Raw genomic sequence first — 20,913 nt, forward strand, 5'->3', positions numbered from 1 at the left:
ATTGGCAAGGTTGGGTTTGGACCTGCTGCCTTGGCCTAGTCCTGGGCTGCCCTCTGCAACCCCCAGTACCCCTTAGCCTTCTCCTAGGCCGCAGCCAAGGTTTTACCTTGCCCAGCCCCAGCCCTCTGAAGGGCTTTTCCAACCCCTCAGGGTAGGAGCGGGTGTCCACCCCGCTACACAGTGCAATTCCTATAATAATATATTTCTTTCTGTCACAAATACTAAAGAAAACAGGGAAAGGTTTGAGAACTTGATTTAACATTTCTGTCAGGAAGAGAATTTAATATATAATCATTGTTGTTATATCACCTAACAGAACTGGTGTATCTTTCATGGAAAATATAGTGTCATAATATAATCTATGTTTTGAGTGAGTGTCATTTGCTAAAAAGCAGGTAGCTCAGTTGTTTACAGTTATATGTCTAAGCTCATATTTTAGTCTACATGCCATAGGTTCACCTTTTCTAAAACATTGATTCTTGGCTTTTATTAATATTTGTGTATATTCATAAAGAAAACTCTTGGCCAAATAATGTTAAAGGATTTTGTTTAAGCTCCAGAAAGAAAGATGGTTTGCAGTTACAGCTAAAATGCTGTTCTTGGAATAATCAGTAATGTGTAGACATTTCACAGATCTGTTAATGCCAGGGGATCCGATATAGTAAAATATTGCATATGAAAATTTTGCAAAAGCAAAATGCTTACCAAATCTTCTAGCTGTTCTAGACTGCCAACTAAATCTGTATTTAGGTCTTTAAAATAAATGGATTTTGCACAAAAGAAACTATAATAATTCTTTCTTAACTCAATCAAGTATTAATAAGCATGTGCATTTCTGCTCTAGAAACTTTTCTTGAAATATGCTATCTTACTTATGCACAATTAATATCTATCTATATCTATCTATATATATATATATAACAAAGCCAGTTATAAGTAGAAAATATTAGTGTCAAATGTCACTCTCTGACATCCATGCACAACTCCCATAGAAATCAGTGGGAGTTGCACTCATGCACCCAAGTGAAGAACTTGGCTTTTCAAGTTGTTAAATTTCAATTTATGTTTCATTGATTTTACTAATGGGATTGTTTTGCAAATAAATTGGAGAAAGTCCAGAGGAGGTCAACAAAGATGATAAAAGGTTCAGAAAATCTGACTTTTGAGGAAAGGTTAAAAAAACTGGGCATGTTTAGTCCTGAGGCAAGAAGACTCAGGGAGACCAGTCTTCAGTTATGTTAAAAGATGTTATAAAGAGGATGCTGATCAATTGTTCTCCATGTTCATTGAAGATAAGGCAAGAAGTAATCAGCTTAATCTTCAGCAAGAGAGATTTAGGTTAGATATTAGGAAAAACTTTCTAACTCTAAGGATAATTAAGCACTGAAATAAGCTTTCAAGGGAGGTTGTGGAATCCCCAACACAGGAGGTTTTTAAGAACAGGTTAGACAAGCACTGGTCAGGGATGGTCAAAATATACTTGGTCCTGCCTCAGCACAAGGGGCTAGATTACATGACCTCTTGAGGTTCCTTCCAGCCCTATGTTTCTATGATTTTCTTCTTCTTTCTAGTTAAGGGGCAAATTATAGCCTGGCTAGTATGGTAGCACACAAGAAGTGTAAGGCGACACTAGGGTGACCAGACGTCCCGATTTTATCGGGACTGTCCTGATATTTGCTTGTTTGTCCCACATCCCGACCGATGTGCGGTCGGGACACGGGACAAACAAGCAAATTTGCCCTCCTGAAGAGCTCTCGCCCCCCCCCACCCCCCGACTCCACCCCCTCCTTCCACCATTGGCTCCCTCCCCAAATCCCCACCCTGGCCCCGCCTCTTCCCCAAGCATGTGGCATTCCTCCTCCCTCCCAGGCTTGTTACTGTAATGGCGGCAAGCCTGGAGGGAGGGGGTGGTGGCCGGCTTCCAGTTCCTGGAGCTGGTGAGTACGGGCACCAGGCGGGCAGGGGGGCTGCTCCCCCAGGAGGTAGACGGGGGGGCTCCAGACCCCGGCAGCAGTGGGGAAGAGTGGCTCGGGGCCGTACGAGTGGCCATGTAAAGTTTATCGGCTTGGAGGGGGACCCCGGCCGTCACCCTCCTGGGGGAGCAGCCCCCTTGCCAGCCCCGCTTACCCACCCGCTGCCCCTACTCACCAGCTCCAGGAACTGGAAGCCGGCCACCACCCCCTCCCTCCAGGCTTGCGCCGCATTACAGCTGCAAGCCTGGGAGGGAGGAGGAATGCCGCTCAGCTGAGGAGCCGGAGGAGGGGGGACTCGACTCCTTACCTGGCCTGCGGTGGCCGGCGAGACATGCTGGCGTGGGGCGGGGACGCTACCCCCCCTACAGGACAGGGCGAGGAGCCGGCCGGGGTCCCCCTCCCCAGCCGATACACTTTACGTGGCCACTCACGTGGCTCTGAGCCGCTCTCCCCCACCACTGCCGGGGTCCGGAGCCCCACGCCTCTCACTCCAGCGGCTCCTTCCCTGCGGAACGTGCCACATGTGCCCGGGGCCCTGAGGGGAGGCAGGGACGCGGCGCAGCCGGGGCCTGCTAATTCCCCCGGCACCTGCAAAACAGCTTTTTTTTGGGTGGTTTTTTTTTTTTTGCTCCCTCCCCCCCCCCCCCCCCCCCCCCCCGCGTCCCGATATTTCCTGTTAGTGATCTGGTCACCCTAGGCGACACCTTACTCCCTTATGCAGGCTATTTCCATCACAAGTAGCAACGCAAGAGAGGAAGCAGGCTTCACAGAACAAATACATCCCTCCACCCCGTGGGCAGGAGGGGCCAGGAGTAGGTAGAGCTTTGGCTCCTCCCCCTTCAATACAAGAAGTGGTGTTGCTGCATGCATCAGGCCACATATTCTGCCCCAGGCGTAAACTTTGTGCAGTTTAGTCCCACAATCTCTCTCCTGACCTGCTTCAGGGTCAGCAAAGCAACATGATGCCTCTTATTTAGGGCAGATTGCACAGTAACAATCCAGTCTTAAGTGTTGACAGTGTTAATCATTCCAGGATTCAGGCTGTGCGTGCCAAGCTTCAGCCCAATGCTCATTTTTATCGTCATGTTATAAAATCACAAAAGCAGGGATTTCTAATGAAACACAGATTGATCCACAGTTTTAGTGACACAGTTGCATTGCTATTATTTGATAATACTAAAAATGAGCTTTAATACTGCTCAAAAGTCCTAATTAGGATAATTAGATTTTCAGGAAAATCAGATATATATCCTTATAAAAGCTTTATGTTAGCTAATAGTCTCCTATAAAGTGTGGCTGTTTAGTTAGGTCTTGTGATTAGATGCTGTGTTTGGATATAAAACCAGCTGAAAGGATATTTATTCAGACTAAGTAAATAAATGAACAGAGATTAACATGCAGGTGTGTATTTATCTTGGTTCTCAAACCACCCAGTACAAACTTCAGCAGAAGTCTTTAACATTTTGTGAAATGTTTGCTCCAAACTAAAAAATACACAAGCCTTTAAGTAACTAAAATGCATTTTAAGGGATAAAAAAGACACTAATCTAAGAAAAGATGTGACTCAAGGACATATTATTCTGAAGCTAGCAAAGGAATCACATTGTCTGAGAACAGACAGGAAGTCAGCTGTTTTGATAGCTGATTGATTTAAACTTTTCACTTTACCTAACCAAAGCTCTTTATAAATTCCAAATGTAAAGTCAAAGTACTTCTTCACACACTTCAAAAAACCTGTTGTTTAAAAGAAGCTCTTTGAAACTTGAAATACATTTCTTCACCTAACAAATTTGTTTTTTTCCTATCTGGTAACCACTAGGGTTTATCCACTAACTATTTACTTTAGACTTAAATGTTTAAGTTAATGCAAGGCTTGGGAAAGGTACTTGATTGATATTGGAAGCAGAGTCACATTGTTTACCCACAAAACAGATACAACACAGCCAATGACTTTCCAAACTTCTTCGCACTACCCAGCAACATTCCTGAACACTGACATGGAGGGACCACCTTTAAAGGTAACTAGTGGCCTTCATTCAGTCCTTGATATCTCTGCTGAGACTGCCAACAAGGATGTAAACAAAGTGTAATAATTATTACTGTAACATGGAGACAAGTCCACCAGTCACTAGACTGAAACTGCTATCCTGTTCGATACAGCTGAGCGGTTACAATAGTTTTCATCCATACCAATTTGAAAGGCATGTGAATCACTGTCCTAGATGTGAAAGGCTCTATATCCCTTTGTTTGTTAGGCTATGCCTACATTACAGTTGGACCTTACAGTGGCACAGTTGTACTGCTACAGCTGTAAAGTCTCCTGTGTAGCCTCTTTTTGCTGGCAAGAGAGAGTTCTTTGCCACCATAATTAAACCACCCCCAACAAGTGGTCTTAGCTATGTCCGCAAGTGAGCCTCTCCTGCTGGCACAGTGCTGTCCAAACCAGCACTTTTGTCGGTGAAACTTATGTTGGTCGGTGGACCAAGCACAATTTTGATCTTTTTTCTCTTGGTGTTCAAGAACCAAGGGATTCTAGTATTGACAGTAGCAGTAGAAACTCTGTAGTTGGTAGGAAGGTAGTGGTAGTGCCATGGACCTGTCCCACCTCCACATGGACTATCAGAGCAGGGCTAAAATGAGGATGGGAGTGAAGGGAATGTGCTGCACCCTGCTAATGGGCATAGCAGAGGCCATTGTTGTGGCCAGTCCCCAAGCAATCCCAGAGTCCTTGTGCCTTCTTCAGACAATGCCTCAGTAAACTGCTGCCAATACACATTGCCTTCTTATCCCAGGCAGGTAGTGGTTTAAAGCTACACTATATCCCATACTAGTGTCATGAACAAACAATGACTTAAAAAAAAGTTTAATGCCAGAGTACCAGGTCTGGAAAAAAACCCAGACATTTAGAATCTTTAGAGAAGCAGCAAAAGTAGAAGGATTCAAATAAAATCAGAATGTAAAAATCCTGAGTTTTATCAAGCTTACCAAGAAATACACCTTTTGAATGTTTTAACCCATTGGGGCAAGTGATCTTTCTCTTTGAAAGTGAAAAATACAAAGAAAGCAAAAGAAGAAGTATGTAGCCGATAACTGTAGGCCAATGGTCTCATACTGTGGTCTGTAGAACGCTTCCATGTGGTCCGTACCAAATAATATTTTGAGATCAAAATGTTGGAGTGTTATGTGGGGAGGTGGGTTCATGAGAAATTCTCCTTTAGAAAGTGGTCCACAAAATGTAAAACTTGGAGAAAAATTGATTTAAACTTCTTAACTGGTGATATTTAATGTTGTGTTACAATGAAGGCCTTCCAGCTCCCACCAAGTAAAATGGACACTTATTTACTATAATGATTGTCAGAAATAACTATTAATAATAAAATCGTAGGACTGAATCCGGATCTTCTCTATAAAAATGAGTAATGACTAAATGGAAGGGAAAGCTGGCAGGCAAACTGCAGTGCATATAATCAGGGAGTGCAGATGGGATCCAGGTATCGTATGCTACAGTGTGGTAGCAGATCCTCATTATTACCATGATGAGACAACCGCCATGGCCATGGAGGACAAATTCTGTCAGAAAAGGGGCATGTCTGTCCCTGCAACCAAACTGTATGTAGAGTGCCATTCATGAGTAGCTTTTATCTGGCTTCTGTAGCACTAAGCACTTTTTCTACAGAATAGAACAGCAGTGCTCCATGTTGTTGTTTAGTCTGCTTCACATGGGATGTCCTATCTAGGTAAGGTAGGTTTGCACAAAGACCGCAATTATCAGTGTAGATGTGTTTATGGCAGTGCACTGCTGCAGCATTTTTTTTGGTGTGTTTTGTTTTTTTAAGCCACTCTTAGTTTCGATAAAGAGGCATATAGCGTTATAGTTTAATAAATTATTTGACTGTCTAGAACCAGCTATTCATTTTAATCTGAAGATTACCTTGACATGCAACCTTCAATTCCTTGGCATCTGTGACAGTGCTTCTTTTATCCAACCTCTTCTTTTCAGTTCGACGATGACTACGTCTTTTCTTGGTCTCTCCCCAAAGATTTGATCCACCGTGCATGCTTGGAATGTTCAGAATGGCAATTCCTTCCAGAGAAATATTGATTAAGTCTAGCTGAATTCCATCACACTGATTAGCAAAGGAAACAAAGAAATAAAGAGAGAAGGCAGTAAGACAGAAAGAGAAAATCAGAATGTTCTACCTACCAGTTGTTGTTTTTCCTTCATCATTCCTCCTACTGTCAAATACATATTCCTGTTTAATACTAATATATATATATATATTATCTCTGGAAAGGAATTATGAGCAGGGAAGAAGGGTACAAGGTCCTGGTTCAGGAGGCAGAATGTGGATATTATTACTATTCATCTCCAGGTTGCTTGCTTAAATATGGAACTATTTGGCAGTGAAAGGCTGTTATCTGATGGTTACGCATTGACTGATGTGAAATGTGTTCATGATCTCACTACAGCTCTTACTGGACAAATATCCATATCGCAAAAACTACCTTCACAATAATTGTATCTCCTGTCTGTGCCAGAGAAACACTTTTTTCTATTTTAGGGTTTTATACTGCTGCCCAGCACCATAGTATCTGAGCACTTTCCATGTAAGATCAGTAGCAATAGTGGAAGTCCCGACGTAGACTTCATGGAGTTTCTGACATCTCCACTGTTGTTAATCAAAACCCTTTTCTGAACATTAATTTACTTTTAAAATTTAAATTAACCTTCTAGAGCAGTGTTTCTGAAACTGGGGTCCACGAGGGTACTCCAGGGGGTCTGCGGGCCCAGCTGATCAACTCCTCCCTCTCCCTCCCTCACCTCCTACCCCTCCCTCCCAGAGCCTCCTGCATGCCAGGGAACAGCTGTTCAGCAGCATGCAGGAGGCCCCTGGGAGGGAAGGGGAGTAGCGGGGACGGAGTGGAAAGAGGCAGGATAGGGGTGAAGTGGGGGTGGGAAGAGGTGGGGCCTTGGGGAAAGGGGTGGGGTGGGGCAGGGGCCTGGGTCTGAGTGAGGGGAGGCTTGGGGGGGTCCCCATTTTTTTAAAAATCAAAATGGGGGTCCTTGAGTTGCTAAAGTTTGAGAACCGCTGTTCTAGAGGACTTTAATTTATCACCACACCTGACGGACTAATAGCACACACCCGCTCAGTACTATACAGCAGTCAAATAATTGGGAATGAGCCCATGTTGGAGATAAACCAAAGACCTTCTTGGCCAGAAGCAAACTGCTATCAGTAGAGCCATAAGGAAACTTCTATTCTGCTTTAAAATCAGTTTCTTCAATAATATAATAGCTTTCCTTGAAAGTGATATAAGGAATCCCACTTTGGTTTCTTTGCTATCTCTTTAGGAAAGTTAGTGCTCATGACAGATGCCAGATGGAAAGTCTTAGACAGCAAACTCCCCTGTTTATCCAGAGAACAGGAAACCTATTTAGAACAGGAGTCACTACACATTGCCCTGTTTACATCTCCTAAAGATGAGGTAGATTGAGGGGTGTGAAGATAATTTAGTTTCTGTGCTCATTCAGTCCTTGGCCTCCCAGCTGATACTTCCAATACACATACAAGGTAGTGGTGGTTTTCCAGTACAGACACCTATTCCCTTAGGAACCAGACCGAGACCACTATGCCATTCCACCTACAGCATGGAACTGAACAGCAACCCGATGGAAAACAAACAACTTTTGGTTACTACTACCTGGATTATATTTCCACCCATTACAGGGGCAAAGGCTTCATATCCATTTATTAATTCATTGAGTCCCCCCAAGTCTCCAGGATCCACATTCCCATATTGGCTGAAGTGATTTGCACACTAGCCTCATGCCTCACAACACAACTAAGATGTGTAGGCATCCTGGCATAACCACATGCTTTATTATATATTGCAGTATATATGAATATGTTAGATCCCAGACCTGCAATTTACAATATGCTAGTGGATGCCTGCACTTTCATCAAGCCCTTTCAGCGGGGTTCTGCATAGTTACAGGGACCCACGTGTACATTTTAAAATGCAGGATTATGGCCTAAATGTGGAATGTCAATATATAATTACCAGGAAAAAATCTAGAAAAAAAATGCTTCAGTGAGAGTTCAATGACATCTGGTAGCTCACTGCTCTACAGGCCACTGTCATTTTCTTTCTCTGCTTAACATTAAGTCTTTATTAAGGCTTTTACCAAGAAAAAGAGCCCGCTACATATAATTATGATCATCCCTGCCCCAATTGTTCACTTATCCTGTAACTCACCCAAAGCACAAAACCAAACCATACTTAGCGTATACTCCTCTGTCTCTTTCAAATGCTTTTAACAATATTACAAATCTAAAGAAGAGACAAGAGCCATCACAGTAGTAAGGCTTCCTTTTTATATTTTCTCTCCAAAAATTAAAACGTTTAAAGCCATGTATAATATTCAGCGAGGGAAACTGGTAAGATGCAATGACGTCTTGAAATGACTTACTTGGCAATTGTGGCAACCAGTGTAACAGAAAGGGCACATTTTTATTGACTTTCAAAAAAAGTTGATGAGTGTCTTCAATGTCATTTTGGAAGAAAACTCATCTATATTTTATATGTATTAAAGATAAAGACGATTTATTTTACTAAAAAATTCTGTTCTGTGTATACTTACTTACTGCTATACATTCCAGATAAACAGATATTAATTTCATAATTAAAAGTAATCTTGTGTAAATACCCTGCAGGCCTCAATGAATCAAACACATACTGTGTGTCAGGCCTCCCACTGTCTTCAAGTGGAATGTACTGGCTGGATAATTAGATAGTACATATTTTTTAACCTTATTTGCATGCATATTATATCTTTTGCACACTGACAAGCAGCAGTAACAACAAAAGTCAGATTACCACAGGGAATTCCCACAAAGAAGTCTTCATTCCTTATAATTTGCAGCCTAAATTAAAATAATTTGATCTTTGACAAGGATGAAATGTCAAGCAGAAGGGGGTCCTCTACAAGCCACGGCCTGTGGCTTCTGAAATCTGCCTAATTTATGTCAGTCACTTCTTAATACATATTTAAGTATTACACGAAAAAGATGATAAATATGCAATCTGACACCTTTGGTATTTCCCTGCTGTTAATTTATAAAGGTCTGGCATCCCCCAAACCGACTGGAATTATTTAAATAAAAGAAGAATTGTAAAATAAGAAGGTGCCGGGGCCTCACTTCCATTTTCACTCAATATTGAACACAGCAGGTAGTACACTAAGACAATTATTTGACTAGGCCTCAGAATCCCACTGTGATGAGTTACTTTCAGAATTAGTAAAGGAGGATTTCTTTTGTTCGTACACAGAGAAGGAGTTTGCTCTATAGGTAGCTTTTTTGTTGCCCTAATACATTCATATGCTAAAATAACAAATCACATATGTATTCTGTTCCTATTTTTTCTGTTTCATGTAATGTAAAGGTGTTGTTAATATAACAGCATGCTTTTTAGATGTATATCATGTCTATATCAACTAGAAAATAGTAGTTTTGTTCTGGTTCCTTTTGGGTTCATTCTTGGATGCAGTCCACTTTTCTGTGTTAGCTTTTCTATTACATTCGTTAGCCTGGAACATTTTAGATCTGTCTTAGAGTGAAGCTATCAAGTGTGATTTAGTTTACTGAAAAGAACTGAGATGAAGGCTATAGAATCTGAATAAGTGCAATACTGTGCCACACCATCCTGTCTCTTAATCTTGCTCACGTATATAAAAAGGTATTTATGGAGGAGAAGCTGATAAACCTTTACAGAGTGTCCTGGGTTAAGTCTAATTTTGGTAACAACTCAAATTACAAAGGAAAGAAAACTAATTTTATAGATTGCCATTTTCCTCCATAAAATTGTTTTCCTTCTCATTTAGAAGACTTGTCTTTTGGGGCCCTGATTCAGAAAAGCATTCCTATTCAGGACAGCGCTTGAACATGTGCTGTTTTCCTGAACTACTGCCTTTTCCTGTAACCTTCACATGGATTTTCATGTACGAATTTGAGGTTTAAAATGTACTGTTCAACTTGTACAGAAAAGAAAGTACAGGACTTAAGAAATCTGAGTGCATATTAGGAAGGCCAGGCTTAATTAAGTTAGAAACCAAATATAAGGATGAACAAATATTTGCCCATAGAATGCCTGATTACAGTCTCCCAGCTCAGAGATACAGATTCTTAATCTTCATGGGCTTTGCTCACGCAACATTTGGCTCTGTAGCAAATGCACTCTGTATGTTTTATTCACAAAGTGAAATGTGGTATTATTTATCAAGGTCTCATTTGCAGTGATATCCTCGAGCAAAGGGCAGCAGGTAACAAACCAGATGAAAACACATTGTAACACAAATGCTTATAACATAAAAACAAAACAGAATAAAATACAAATACACTGTTAGGTATTATTAGTGTAAGAGTAACCTATTTTTTAAGGTAATAGCTGTGCATAATTTATTCCCACTACACATTTCATAAATATTAAGGAGTCCATTTCCATTTGATTTGCTCAGGTATCTTTCTTTAGCATTAATGATATTAACCATCATGCAGTGAGTAAATAAAAACAAGCATACATAATATAATGAAATTCTAATGTCTTGAATTTAATAATAATAATTTAAAGACTCTGCTTTACCACCATTCTGAGACTGGATGGAAGGTCATTTAACTTTGAGTATGCAGGATGTAAAAATACATGGTCACCTATCTAGCTTCTGTGTTTAAGGAGATCAACTCTTACTAGGCACAGAGCTCATGTAATGGCTTGGTGGAAAGTTGTTCATCGGAGGGAAAACCTGCTCCTGTGGCTTTATAATCTGCTAAATTATATCTGAGATTTATATACCAAGACCCACATTTAAAAATCAAACCTGCTAGTCAGTTCCCCAGATATTTAGGAAAATATTTCTCAAGTTAATTGTATTTAAAACTGAATATGAAGTACTTTCTTAAAAATCAAAATTAGGTATAAAAAATCTGCTTCAAGAGCAAGATATAAATACTCGTAATTTCAGGAGAAATGGCAATTTGGCAGTGTCATCCGATTTATTGTTCTGAAGCAAAAAATACTTTCACAAGCAAAAAATCTACCTTTCAACCTAACAACAAACTAAGCAAGTCCCAGGCCTCATAAGCCTCAGAACTTCAGTCTTAATAATCTTTGGTGGTGTCCTGTAAACATTTGCTACAGTGACGGAAGGGTCTTCTCAATCACTGTAATAAATTTACCACGAAGTGGTAACTAGGTCAACAGAAATATTATTCTGTCAACCTAGTGGTGTCTATACCAGGGCATAGGTCAGCTTAATTATGTGTCTCAGCGGTGTGAACTTTTCATTCCCAGGAGCGCCATAGCTAGATTGACTGAAGTTTTAGGTGTAGATCAGGTCCTAGTATTCAAAGTTATTCAAAGCCCATTCAATTCAAGTCAATGGGAGTTTTTCAATTCACTTTAGCAGGCTTTGGATCAGGCCCTAATAACCTTTCATTAACATTTTGGGCCCACTCATCCTACCATCAGTGGCAAAATATCCCATTGACTTCACAAAAAGCGAGTCTGGGCCCTTTGCCATTATTATCAGAAAAGAAAAGGGTCTCAATCTTCTTGAGGAATGTTTGCATTATTATAACTTACATCCTCAGGTTTATATTTCTAATTATATTATATTTTTTCACCTTACCTTTGTAATGTGACTAGCAGCCCCCATCAGTCACTTACACCATAGACTATTGAAACTCCCTGATCTAACATTTTTAATGCCTATTCTGTCCACATCTATCACGGGTACCTTTTCAGATAACCTTGGATGTATAATGGTAAGATGGCCCCTTGTGCAAAGAGAAAAAGTAGTTAATGAAGGGGAATGATTAAAAAAAAATGTATTCTTTAACCTTTATTCAGGAAAGCAAGCACAATTTTAGTGAACTGAGTTTTAAAGGTTATAAAAACTTGGGACCTAGAAATAATAAGATTTTTTATTTTAATCCTAAAGCAGTTCTCCCTCCCTCCAACAATCTTTCATTTTTCTATCTGACCCAGCAATAGTAACTTCCCTATTGATTTTTAATGTTACAGTTTCCCTCTTCCACTGTATTAAGATTTCACTAATCATCAAACTGAACTTTGTTCTACACCACAAATAGACATGACAAAAATAATATTTTGGGTCTGAGGTCAAAAGCTTGTGCATTCCTCTGTCTTATTGGAGCTGGGCACTCTGCACTGCCCCCTCCCCCTTGCATTTCAATCAAACCAGAAACATTTTATAGTCTAACATGCACTAATTAGTTCCTTACTTCTATTTCTACAGATTCGTGCAGCTTCTTGCAGGTGGCTGAGAAAGTTTCAGAAGTGCCAAACTCAAAATACCAAAATTTGTTCTTCATTCTGAAACAGGAAAAAAAAAAAGAAGAAGAAGTAGCTTATGCAATATCAATATCTGAACAAAAAAGTGATCATCCTGTCTCCCATCATAAGTAATGGCAAAGGCTTGGGAACGTGTGCCATCCCATTTGAAATAGATGAGCTCATAATTTTCAAAGCTTAAATGTTGGTGTCAAGTTGTATGATATCCCCTAAAGGGATAACAGGAATGAGTGGAACTGACAGTTTCAAATGTACCTTTGACTTTTCTTTTTCAGTGACAATCAGAATATTTTCTGTCGCTTAACCAGTGACATGCCTCAGAAAATTTACTGATTCTTATTTCATGTCTTACACCCTGGTGGTTAGAGTTCAAATCCCTATTCCACAGAGTTCTAGCATATGGAAGTAGGGGAGATCCTCATGATGAAGCAGAGGTAAGACAAGAATTAAGTCTGTCCCAAGCCACTTAAGTGGTTCTAGTTCATTATCACAAATAAGATATTCAAAGAAAATCAAAATTCCCACCCTAATATCTCCTCAGATATTTTGCTGTTGGACAGCTGACACAAGTAAAATGGAGCATGGAATTTGCATTTTGAAGTTAATTAGTGGATTCTAGTGTAAAATAAAAGCAGATGAAAATCTATATTGAAAATATACAGGATAGCATGAAACCTGTGGTGACATTACACCTGTGTAGCCTCCCAAATGTATAATGAAGCTTGCACTTCTATTTTACTAGATTTATTGTACACTGTTAAATATAATCAGTACATCAGTAATACCACTTCATATAATTAAAAGCAGTTTTGTGTAACCAGAGTGAAACTTTAATTATTATTCTGTGACAAAAAGAGAAACTATCCTTCTAAACAAATACCAAGTTAGACTTCATTATTCACATTTAAAAATCAGACATTAAAATAGTGCATTCAGTTGTAGCCGTCATTCTTTGGTACAAACACAGTACACTGCACTTCGAACTAGAATGGGGCTAATCCTGCATCAGTGCACAAGTGGGAAGATGCATATAGATAGATCAAGTTATAAAATCTGCCAGCTATAGTGCAGCTCTCACCCTATCAGCTCGGTAGCTCCAGTTAGAAACATAAGGCAATTTTATGGCTTGTAAAGCAACAGCCAGTTAAAGGCAATGTGGAGGGACACTGCAGTAGTTGCCATTCCCAGAAACCTGCTGATAAAAGAGTTAGATAGAATCCTGCCTGGTGCACCAGGGGAGCGACACAAGAGTGGTCACTACTAGAGTCTGGAATAGGGTGTAGAGAGCTACTCCAAAATACCAAACTATAAAGAGAGTGAGCTGACATATTGCTGTAAAACGGTGTAACCTTTTTCAAAAAGGGCTTTTACACGTATGATTTGAAAGTCTTGGAAAACAATTTTCAGCACTGAACTCTACATTAAACGTCAGTCTGCTCTGTCTGTGAGAACAGAGACATGCTTCACAAAGCAACTCTAACAAGCAGTATGAAACTATTTCAGGTGACAGTATTTTCAGAAATAGCTATGTGGCTAGATTTTCAAAACAGCCCTTATTTTGGTACCCTTCTTTGTAAGCACAAATGATAGATAATAATATCCTCAAAATAATACCTGTCTCTTATATAGCACTTTTCATCAGTAGCTCTCAAAGCGTTTCACAATCTTTAATGCATTTCTCCTCACAACACCCCTGTGAGGTAGGGATGCCTAATTACCATGATGCCTGCAAATCAGAGAGTTAGACATTTATACCCATGTCCTTAACTGGTTTCAGTTGGTCTAGCTCCATCAATAGAGCTAGAACAAAATTGACATCAGCAGAAGATATGGTGCCTACATTTTATCATCTAGTGTTTTCATACCATAGAGATAGCAGCCTTATCTCAGATAAATATGAGGAAAAATTAGTTGGCAACCCTTTGAAAATTTGGCTGTTGGTATTTTTCTACTACTGCATACTCTGGGACAATAATTAAATGAAGAGCAGGGAAAATTTAATCAATACATCGATTCAAAGAAACAGAAAAATACCGTATTGTTTATCTTCCTTCACATAATAAACCTCCTCCTATTGAATAAAGATTAATAAACCTATATACCCTTTTTCTGTTAAAGACTTCCATCTTGACACTTACTCTTATTCTTCCCCAAATGAAGTAACTTTTCTTTCCCTTTACTTGCTAATTCTTCCCCAATTCTGCAAAGGTTGCGCTAACTGGCTCCTTTTTAATGCTTCGTAAATTGAAATCTCTCACTCAAAAGGGGGGGAAGAAACACATAGCAATTCTATAGTTCTATTAATGCTATCAAGAATATAGTGGTGTTAAAATCACTTTAATCACCAGGAGTAAAGAATAACAAAACCCAGGAATTGACAGTGCACTTGATGTTTACTAGAAAATGTAGTCTATATATCAGAATATTGTGGAATTATATGCTAGTGGATTAATCTTTTTACCTGTTCCTGTTTGGATAGTGTATCTATTTCCTATCACGGAGTTGTGTCCTCTGGGATCATATTATTCCCTAAAATACAGTATAGTATGCTTGGTCTCCTTTTTCTACTTGGAAGAACAGGATATAGATGATATATTTGTTATCAAGAAGGCCAGAAAGAAAACCATTAGAAAGATAGATATAGGTATTACTTATATTGTTGGCTTCATTTTCAAACAGGTGTATAACCATGAGCAAACCCTGAAATGGATTAGATACTTACCTTCAAATACACAAGTTCCCTTTTATAGCAAAGCAGAGGGCTTTTTTAAGCTGTGCCCTTCATATAGTCTCTTCTTACACATATGAAACAAAGTTAAAAGTAAAGAAACTAATAAGCTAGATGTATGGCTTTCTCAATTTTGCACAACATTAAACTTTACTATAAACAGAACCTGTCTTCATTGCTAATACTCTTTCCCTCTGTTGTAACAGACAAAATCTATATTCTCATCTCTACAACTTGCACTATTCTTTTAAATAGGTGACACTTGTCTACTTTATCAATGGCAGCAGCATGTATAGTAAGACTCCAAATGGAAGGATAGTCCATATTTCCCATTGACAGCACACTACAGAAACAATTTGTTTCACTATTGAGTTAGTCATCATATTATGAATATGGTAGAAAGGTAAACAATGGCATAAATATATATTTGATAATGATTTTGCTTGGGTAAATACATCAGTAACAGAATCAAAGGCTATTCTCATGCGTCTAATTTTTCTTAATACGTAGACGATGATTGAGGGTTGCAGCTCTTCCTTCTGCACCATCATTTTTTAAACAAAAGTCAAAAATTCAACTTATTTTAAAGATGTTTAGAATAGAATTAATAAGCTATTCAAGGGAACTTTTCTTTTACTTCACTGCCTTTGTTAGAACAGTAAAGGAAATAGCGTATTTTATAAGAAAGTATTTTTGTGTACATTTTGAAGCTTGTGTCTCATCTCTCTTTTTAAAAAGCAAAAATTAAGTTACCAGGGAATTGAATCCAAACACAATGCTGCCCAGTGCAGACACCTGATAACACCCCAACACATACATAGTCTGTGGATCTAGGAATGGCAGGTGGGGAGTGAAGACCAAACATTATCCTGCTTCAACACCCTAAAACTTTGGGCTCATATATCTGGGGACACTCCAGAAAATTAATCTGAATTAACTAAAAGTGTGAATTAAAAGTGAATTTATTAAACTGCATTAAATCTTTGTGTGGACACTCTCATTCAGAATTAGGGCTAGTCTACACTAGAAGTGCTACATCAGTGCAGCTACACTGATGCAGCTGTGCTGCTGTAGCTCATCTGGTGAAGACACTCTATGCCGATAGGCGAAAGCTCTCCCGTCAGCATAATAAAGCCACCTCCACAAGAGGCGATAGCTTCTCCAACCAACCTAGCGCTGTCCACACGGGCGCTTAGGTCGGTGTAACTTACGTCACTCAGGAGGGTGGCTTATTCACACCACTGACCGACATAAGTTATACTGAAGTAAGTGACAGTGTAGACCTGGCCTTAAAGTGGCCTTAATTCAATTTATCATAATTCACTTTGAAGGTGGAATGGCTCAGTGTAGACAGTTACTACAGAAGGGGTTCTCTCTCTCTCTCTCATTGCTGTAAATCCACCTCCCCGAGAGGCAGTAGCTAGGTTAAGAGAAGAAATTTTCCGTCAACATAGCACTGCCTACATGGGGACTTAGGTTGGTTTAACAATGTCACTCGGTTGTGGATTTTCCACACCCTTGAGCAACATAGCTGGGTTGATGTAATTTTCTAATATAGACCAGCCCTTAGTTTCCCCATGTAGTAAAGCCGTTTCTCTCCTTTGTTCCTTGTAGCCTAGTGGCTGGTGAACACCCCTACAAGACATAGCTATGTTATGTTGCCATGGTGTAGACAACAATAGCTCCATGGACGAATTCTTCTGTCAACCTAGCTATCATCTCACAGGGAGATGGATTAACTACAGTGATGAGAGAATCTCTCTTGTCATTGTAGTGAGTGTCTACAATTGAAGTGCTATAGTGGCACAGCTGAAGCGCTGCAGCTGTGCCGCTGGAGCGTTTTAAGCATAGACATACCCTAGTACTGGAGCATGCTGTGATAAGTGGGATAATCTTCTAAAACATGTTTCAAACAAGTTGGCAGTACAGTATAGGAAAGCTCGCACTGCCATCACCCATACTATTCTTGTGCTGGAGATAAATAGCAGACTTTTGTCACTAGTTCTGCCAATCCAACACCTTGCACAAGAGCTACAGTCACTTAATTAAAAAAAAAAAAGCATAGAGCACTATTTTAATCCAAGAATCAAGTGAGTTTGCTTAAGCTGCAGCTTTGCATTATTATCAGTTAATTAGAAACCCCCAACTGCTAAAATTATTTTATGTAACCTTTCTGATTAGGAAATTACAAGGCATATTATTGGGAAAATAGCCCTATATCTAAATATGGAAATAATACATGTTTTATTATACACCAGAAGAGCACATGCACTGCATCTCATTATGCAATCAGTCAAGTAAAATAGATTAATGTATTAATTGTATTCATAAAAAGGGGTCAGCCAATGACAAAGTATATCTTCAAATTTAAAAAAAAAATACAAAAACCCAATTCTCTGACCTAAAAAGTATTATACACAAGGTTATTAGCCTTGCCTATTATTAAGGTTGCCTAAGAGTTCTCATTATAAGACCCTGTTTTCAGTTGCTTATAACTTTGCCCAACTTTAACCATTTGGGCTGAAATTTTCCATACTGGGTGTCTGCCTCAGGCTGGTATTGTTTTGTTTTGTTTTTTATTTCAGATAAAATGGTTGAGCTTCTGCCAGTGAGGCTTGGGACAAGACACATTTTACCCATGTTAAAAAATTCTGAAGACCTTCTTCTTGAAAAGCTATAGTGTCCTTGCTTTGGAGCAGGGACTTGAAATTTGGCACAGCAGTTGTCTTTGTGGCAGGGATGTGTCTTTTGCCATCTCCATGAAAATCCACTCAAATTTGACCAAGTTATAAGCATCTGCAAAATTGCAGTTTGCACATGCTCTGTAGAAATTGCTTACCTTTTAGCAGTTATACTCCCTGAAGATTCCACCTACATTGAGCTTAGGGCTGAAAAGGACTTTCCCTGAAATTGAAGCTCTGGGATGCTGTGGCTGATGCCAATCAAGGAACCTGAACTGAGAAGAGGGAGCCTCTCTGTCATGTGCTCTCAGCGGTCCCTCTGCTGGGCCCAGGCAGTGTGAAGGAGGAATTTTTCTGATTCAAATACAGAGCGAACAAGAGCTACATCTACTGATGTGGGGGGTGGCAGAGTAAACTGGAACAAAGAGTAGTAGGAGGAGGGTCAGAAACTTGTACTGGAAGATAGCAGGGGGAAGAAGGAAATTGGGACTGGAAGTTGGCACATGAGGGAGACTGGGACCAGCTGGGTAAGGAGACTGGAAGCCAGAGGCAGATACAGAGATTAGATTATGAGCTCCTGGGAGACTGGGACTGGTTGTGCAAGGAGATTGGGGTTTAGAATCTGAGGGGGCAGGCAGAGGAGGTGAGGGGGAGAGGAGAAAGATCTGATGAAGAGCTGTTGTGTGTGGGGAGAAGTAGGGCTGGCTGGGCAAAGACTAGAACAAAGAGCCAGAGACGTGAGGGAGACACTGAGAATGAGACACAGAGCCCAGCAAGGAGCAAGAGGATAAGAAGTGGCAAATTTCCATAACTGAGAGACCTACTTGGGAGGAGTAGAGCTATGGCTGAGAATTATGGTGAAAAAGTGGAGGCCAGAGTGAGGGAGATAAGAGATAAGAATCCAAAATAAATGTATACAATTTATATCATATTATGGAGAGATAAAAGATAAAATAGGGAGAGGGGAAAAGGCTGAACCAGGGAAGTTAAAGAGGAGGGGGAAATAAACTGAAAAGACTGAAGTATGAAGAATTTTTATTTTGTTTTTGTTTTTTGTCTTTAAGGTCTGAAAACCAAGAGTATAACATTAAAAATGAACATGGGAATATAGGAATTGCCATACTGCAGCAAACCAGTGATAATGTGTCCCAATATTCTGTACTTAACAGCGTCCAATACCAGAGGCTTCAGAGGAAAGTCCAAGAATCTCTCTAGTGGAAAGTCATGGAATAATTTGACTATAAGAGAAGTTTTTCTCTAACTTCAGGCAGTTAGTAATTCGCTTTAACCATAAAGCATGAGGGAATATAAAAAGAGATTATAAAAAAACTAAGGCCAATCTTTTATTTTATTTTATTTTTTTGGAAAATTTGTTACCAAGTGATAATCTATGTGCATGTGCACCTCATGCAATTCTGTTGACTTATCAGAGTTTGGCCTCTTATATCTCAACATATTTTTATTTTATGATATCTATTGTGGATATTAACACCAGAAACTGTAGTGCTGACCCCTAACCCAAAGAAAGAGAAAATTCAGAAACCTAAGCAGCTGCAAAACCTTCCATCTCCAAACATGAAGGTTATGGGGAATGCCGAGGGCATCAAACATCTGAATGTACTTAAGATTCTGCAAACTCTTTCCAGGTGCAGTTTAAGGTGTTGCTGGTTTGGGATCAGGCTACCTGAGTGACTGGGTCTGATAAATTAAAATACATGCATGGATAAATAAGTAATATAAAACCTACAGCTAATACTGCATGACACAACTACTGTGTTTTATATTTCTGGTATAAGAGTTATTTAAGTAATCATTTTTATTTCAATAAAAAACCCAAACAATCTTCAGCTGCTAAAATTAATCAATATTTGGTCATTTCATATATATAAATGTTAAGGATTTTTTTTAAAAAAATAGTCCTGACTTTCTTATAGCTGTGTTCAATAGACCACATATTTTCCATCTTTTCTCATTGTTCATAGATCTATTATCTAGGTAATTTTATACTTAGGTAAAATGATTTCATTGTAGCACATAATATATATTAATAAGATTATATGACTTTTTCTAATGTTCTTCTTTCCAGTTCTGTATTAACAATCATATAATTCCTGTTCTCCTTTATAATGAATCATATGCAAAGGTAAGAAAATAGCCAGTGGAGATGCACATGCATAAGAAATTTATGTGTGTCTGGCAAGATTTTAATACGTACCTCTTTGCCAACTTTTTCTTTCCCATTACCATCTACACTTATGGCAAATCAGTGTTAAACTCCTATGGTACATGGTATAAGCATAGATTGTATAGATACATGGCTAAATTCCTAAGGACTATGCAGGGACAGCTGCAAAACTAGATTTGCACAGTAAACAAATCAATCTAAGGCATCCATATGATCACATAACTACATTATAGATGATCAGATGTAAATTTACCATATAAAAATGGCTATGCCATTCAAAAAGATTATGCGATTGTCTTATCCTATCACTAAGCAGTCCCACAGCTGCTTTTTCAGCAATTTATCAGTATTTATCTCCATAACTATCTTGCATTGCAATTAATTTTGTTCTGTAACCTGCATTTGTATATTCTGCTCTTCCACAATCCCTGCTATACTATGCACAACCCTGTCATCTTCCCACTTTCTCCAGCTCTCTGCCCATCTCCCTTCTGTTCCTGTGATCCACACCTCCACATATCCATTTTCCACCTCCTTGCTGATGGTGGAGACTTTGCCTCCATGCTTGTTCTCACACCCAACCATGATCTTCCCCTCAATCACTTTGCTAAATCCAATATCTTCTTGGTCCCATACATATTTCCTCCCCTTTGTTATTTTACTCTCTGAGTTGCCTATTCCTCCTCAAGAAGCACGCTGCCATCTGTGATCTCCTCCCATTCCTTCCACCACTAGCCATATCTGAAACCCAACTGTTACCCTCTGTCTTACCTATGAGGCTGATTTTCACACATCCTCTGCTCATCCTACAGTCTGTGAGACTTAAGTGGTGGATAGGATTAATGCTGGCCTCTACATAGGAATGAATTTTATCCTAAAATACTATTCAGAAAGTAGGTATTTTAATAGATAAGCAACATGGTTCAATCGTTATAAGATTCACTGTGCAGGATACTGGAACTTTTCTAGTCA

General features: G+C 39.4%; 1 protein-coding gene across 6 annotated transcripts in view; it reads right to left on the bottom strand.

Moving 5' to 3' along the window:
- Window positions 1-20,913, bottom strand: part of DGKB (diacylglycerol kinase beta) — a 525,201-nt gene that overhangs the window by 97,117 nt on the left and 407,171 nt on the right. For all 6 annotated transcript variants that reach the window (XM_065583181.1, XM_065583182.1, XM_042856642.2 and 3 more), the window contains 2 exons: window positions 12,278-12,368; window positions 5,905-6,100 (listed from right to left, as the gene is read on the bottom strand). In XM_065583181.1, the coding sequence (XP_065439253.1) occupies window positions 5,905-6,100; window positions 12,278-12,368 (287 nt within the window). The remainder of the gene's footprint in view (window positions 1-5,904; window positions 6,101-12,277; window positions 12,369-20,913) is intronic.

This window comes from Chrysemys picta, chromosome 2 (genome assembly GCF_011386835.1).
Source record: "Chrysemys picta bellii isolate R12L10 chromosome 2, ASM1138683v2, whole genome shotgun sequence".
Classification (NCBI taxonomy): domain Eukaryota; kingdom Metazoa; phylum Chordata; order Testudines; family Emydidae; genus Chrysemys; species Chrysemys picta.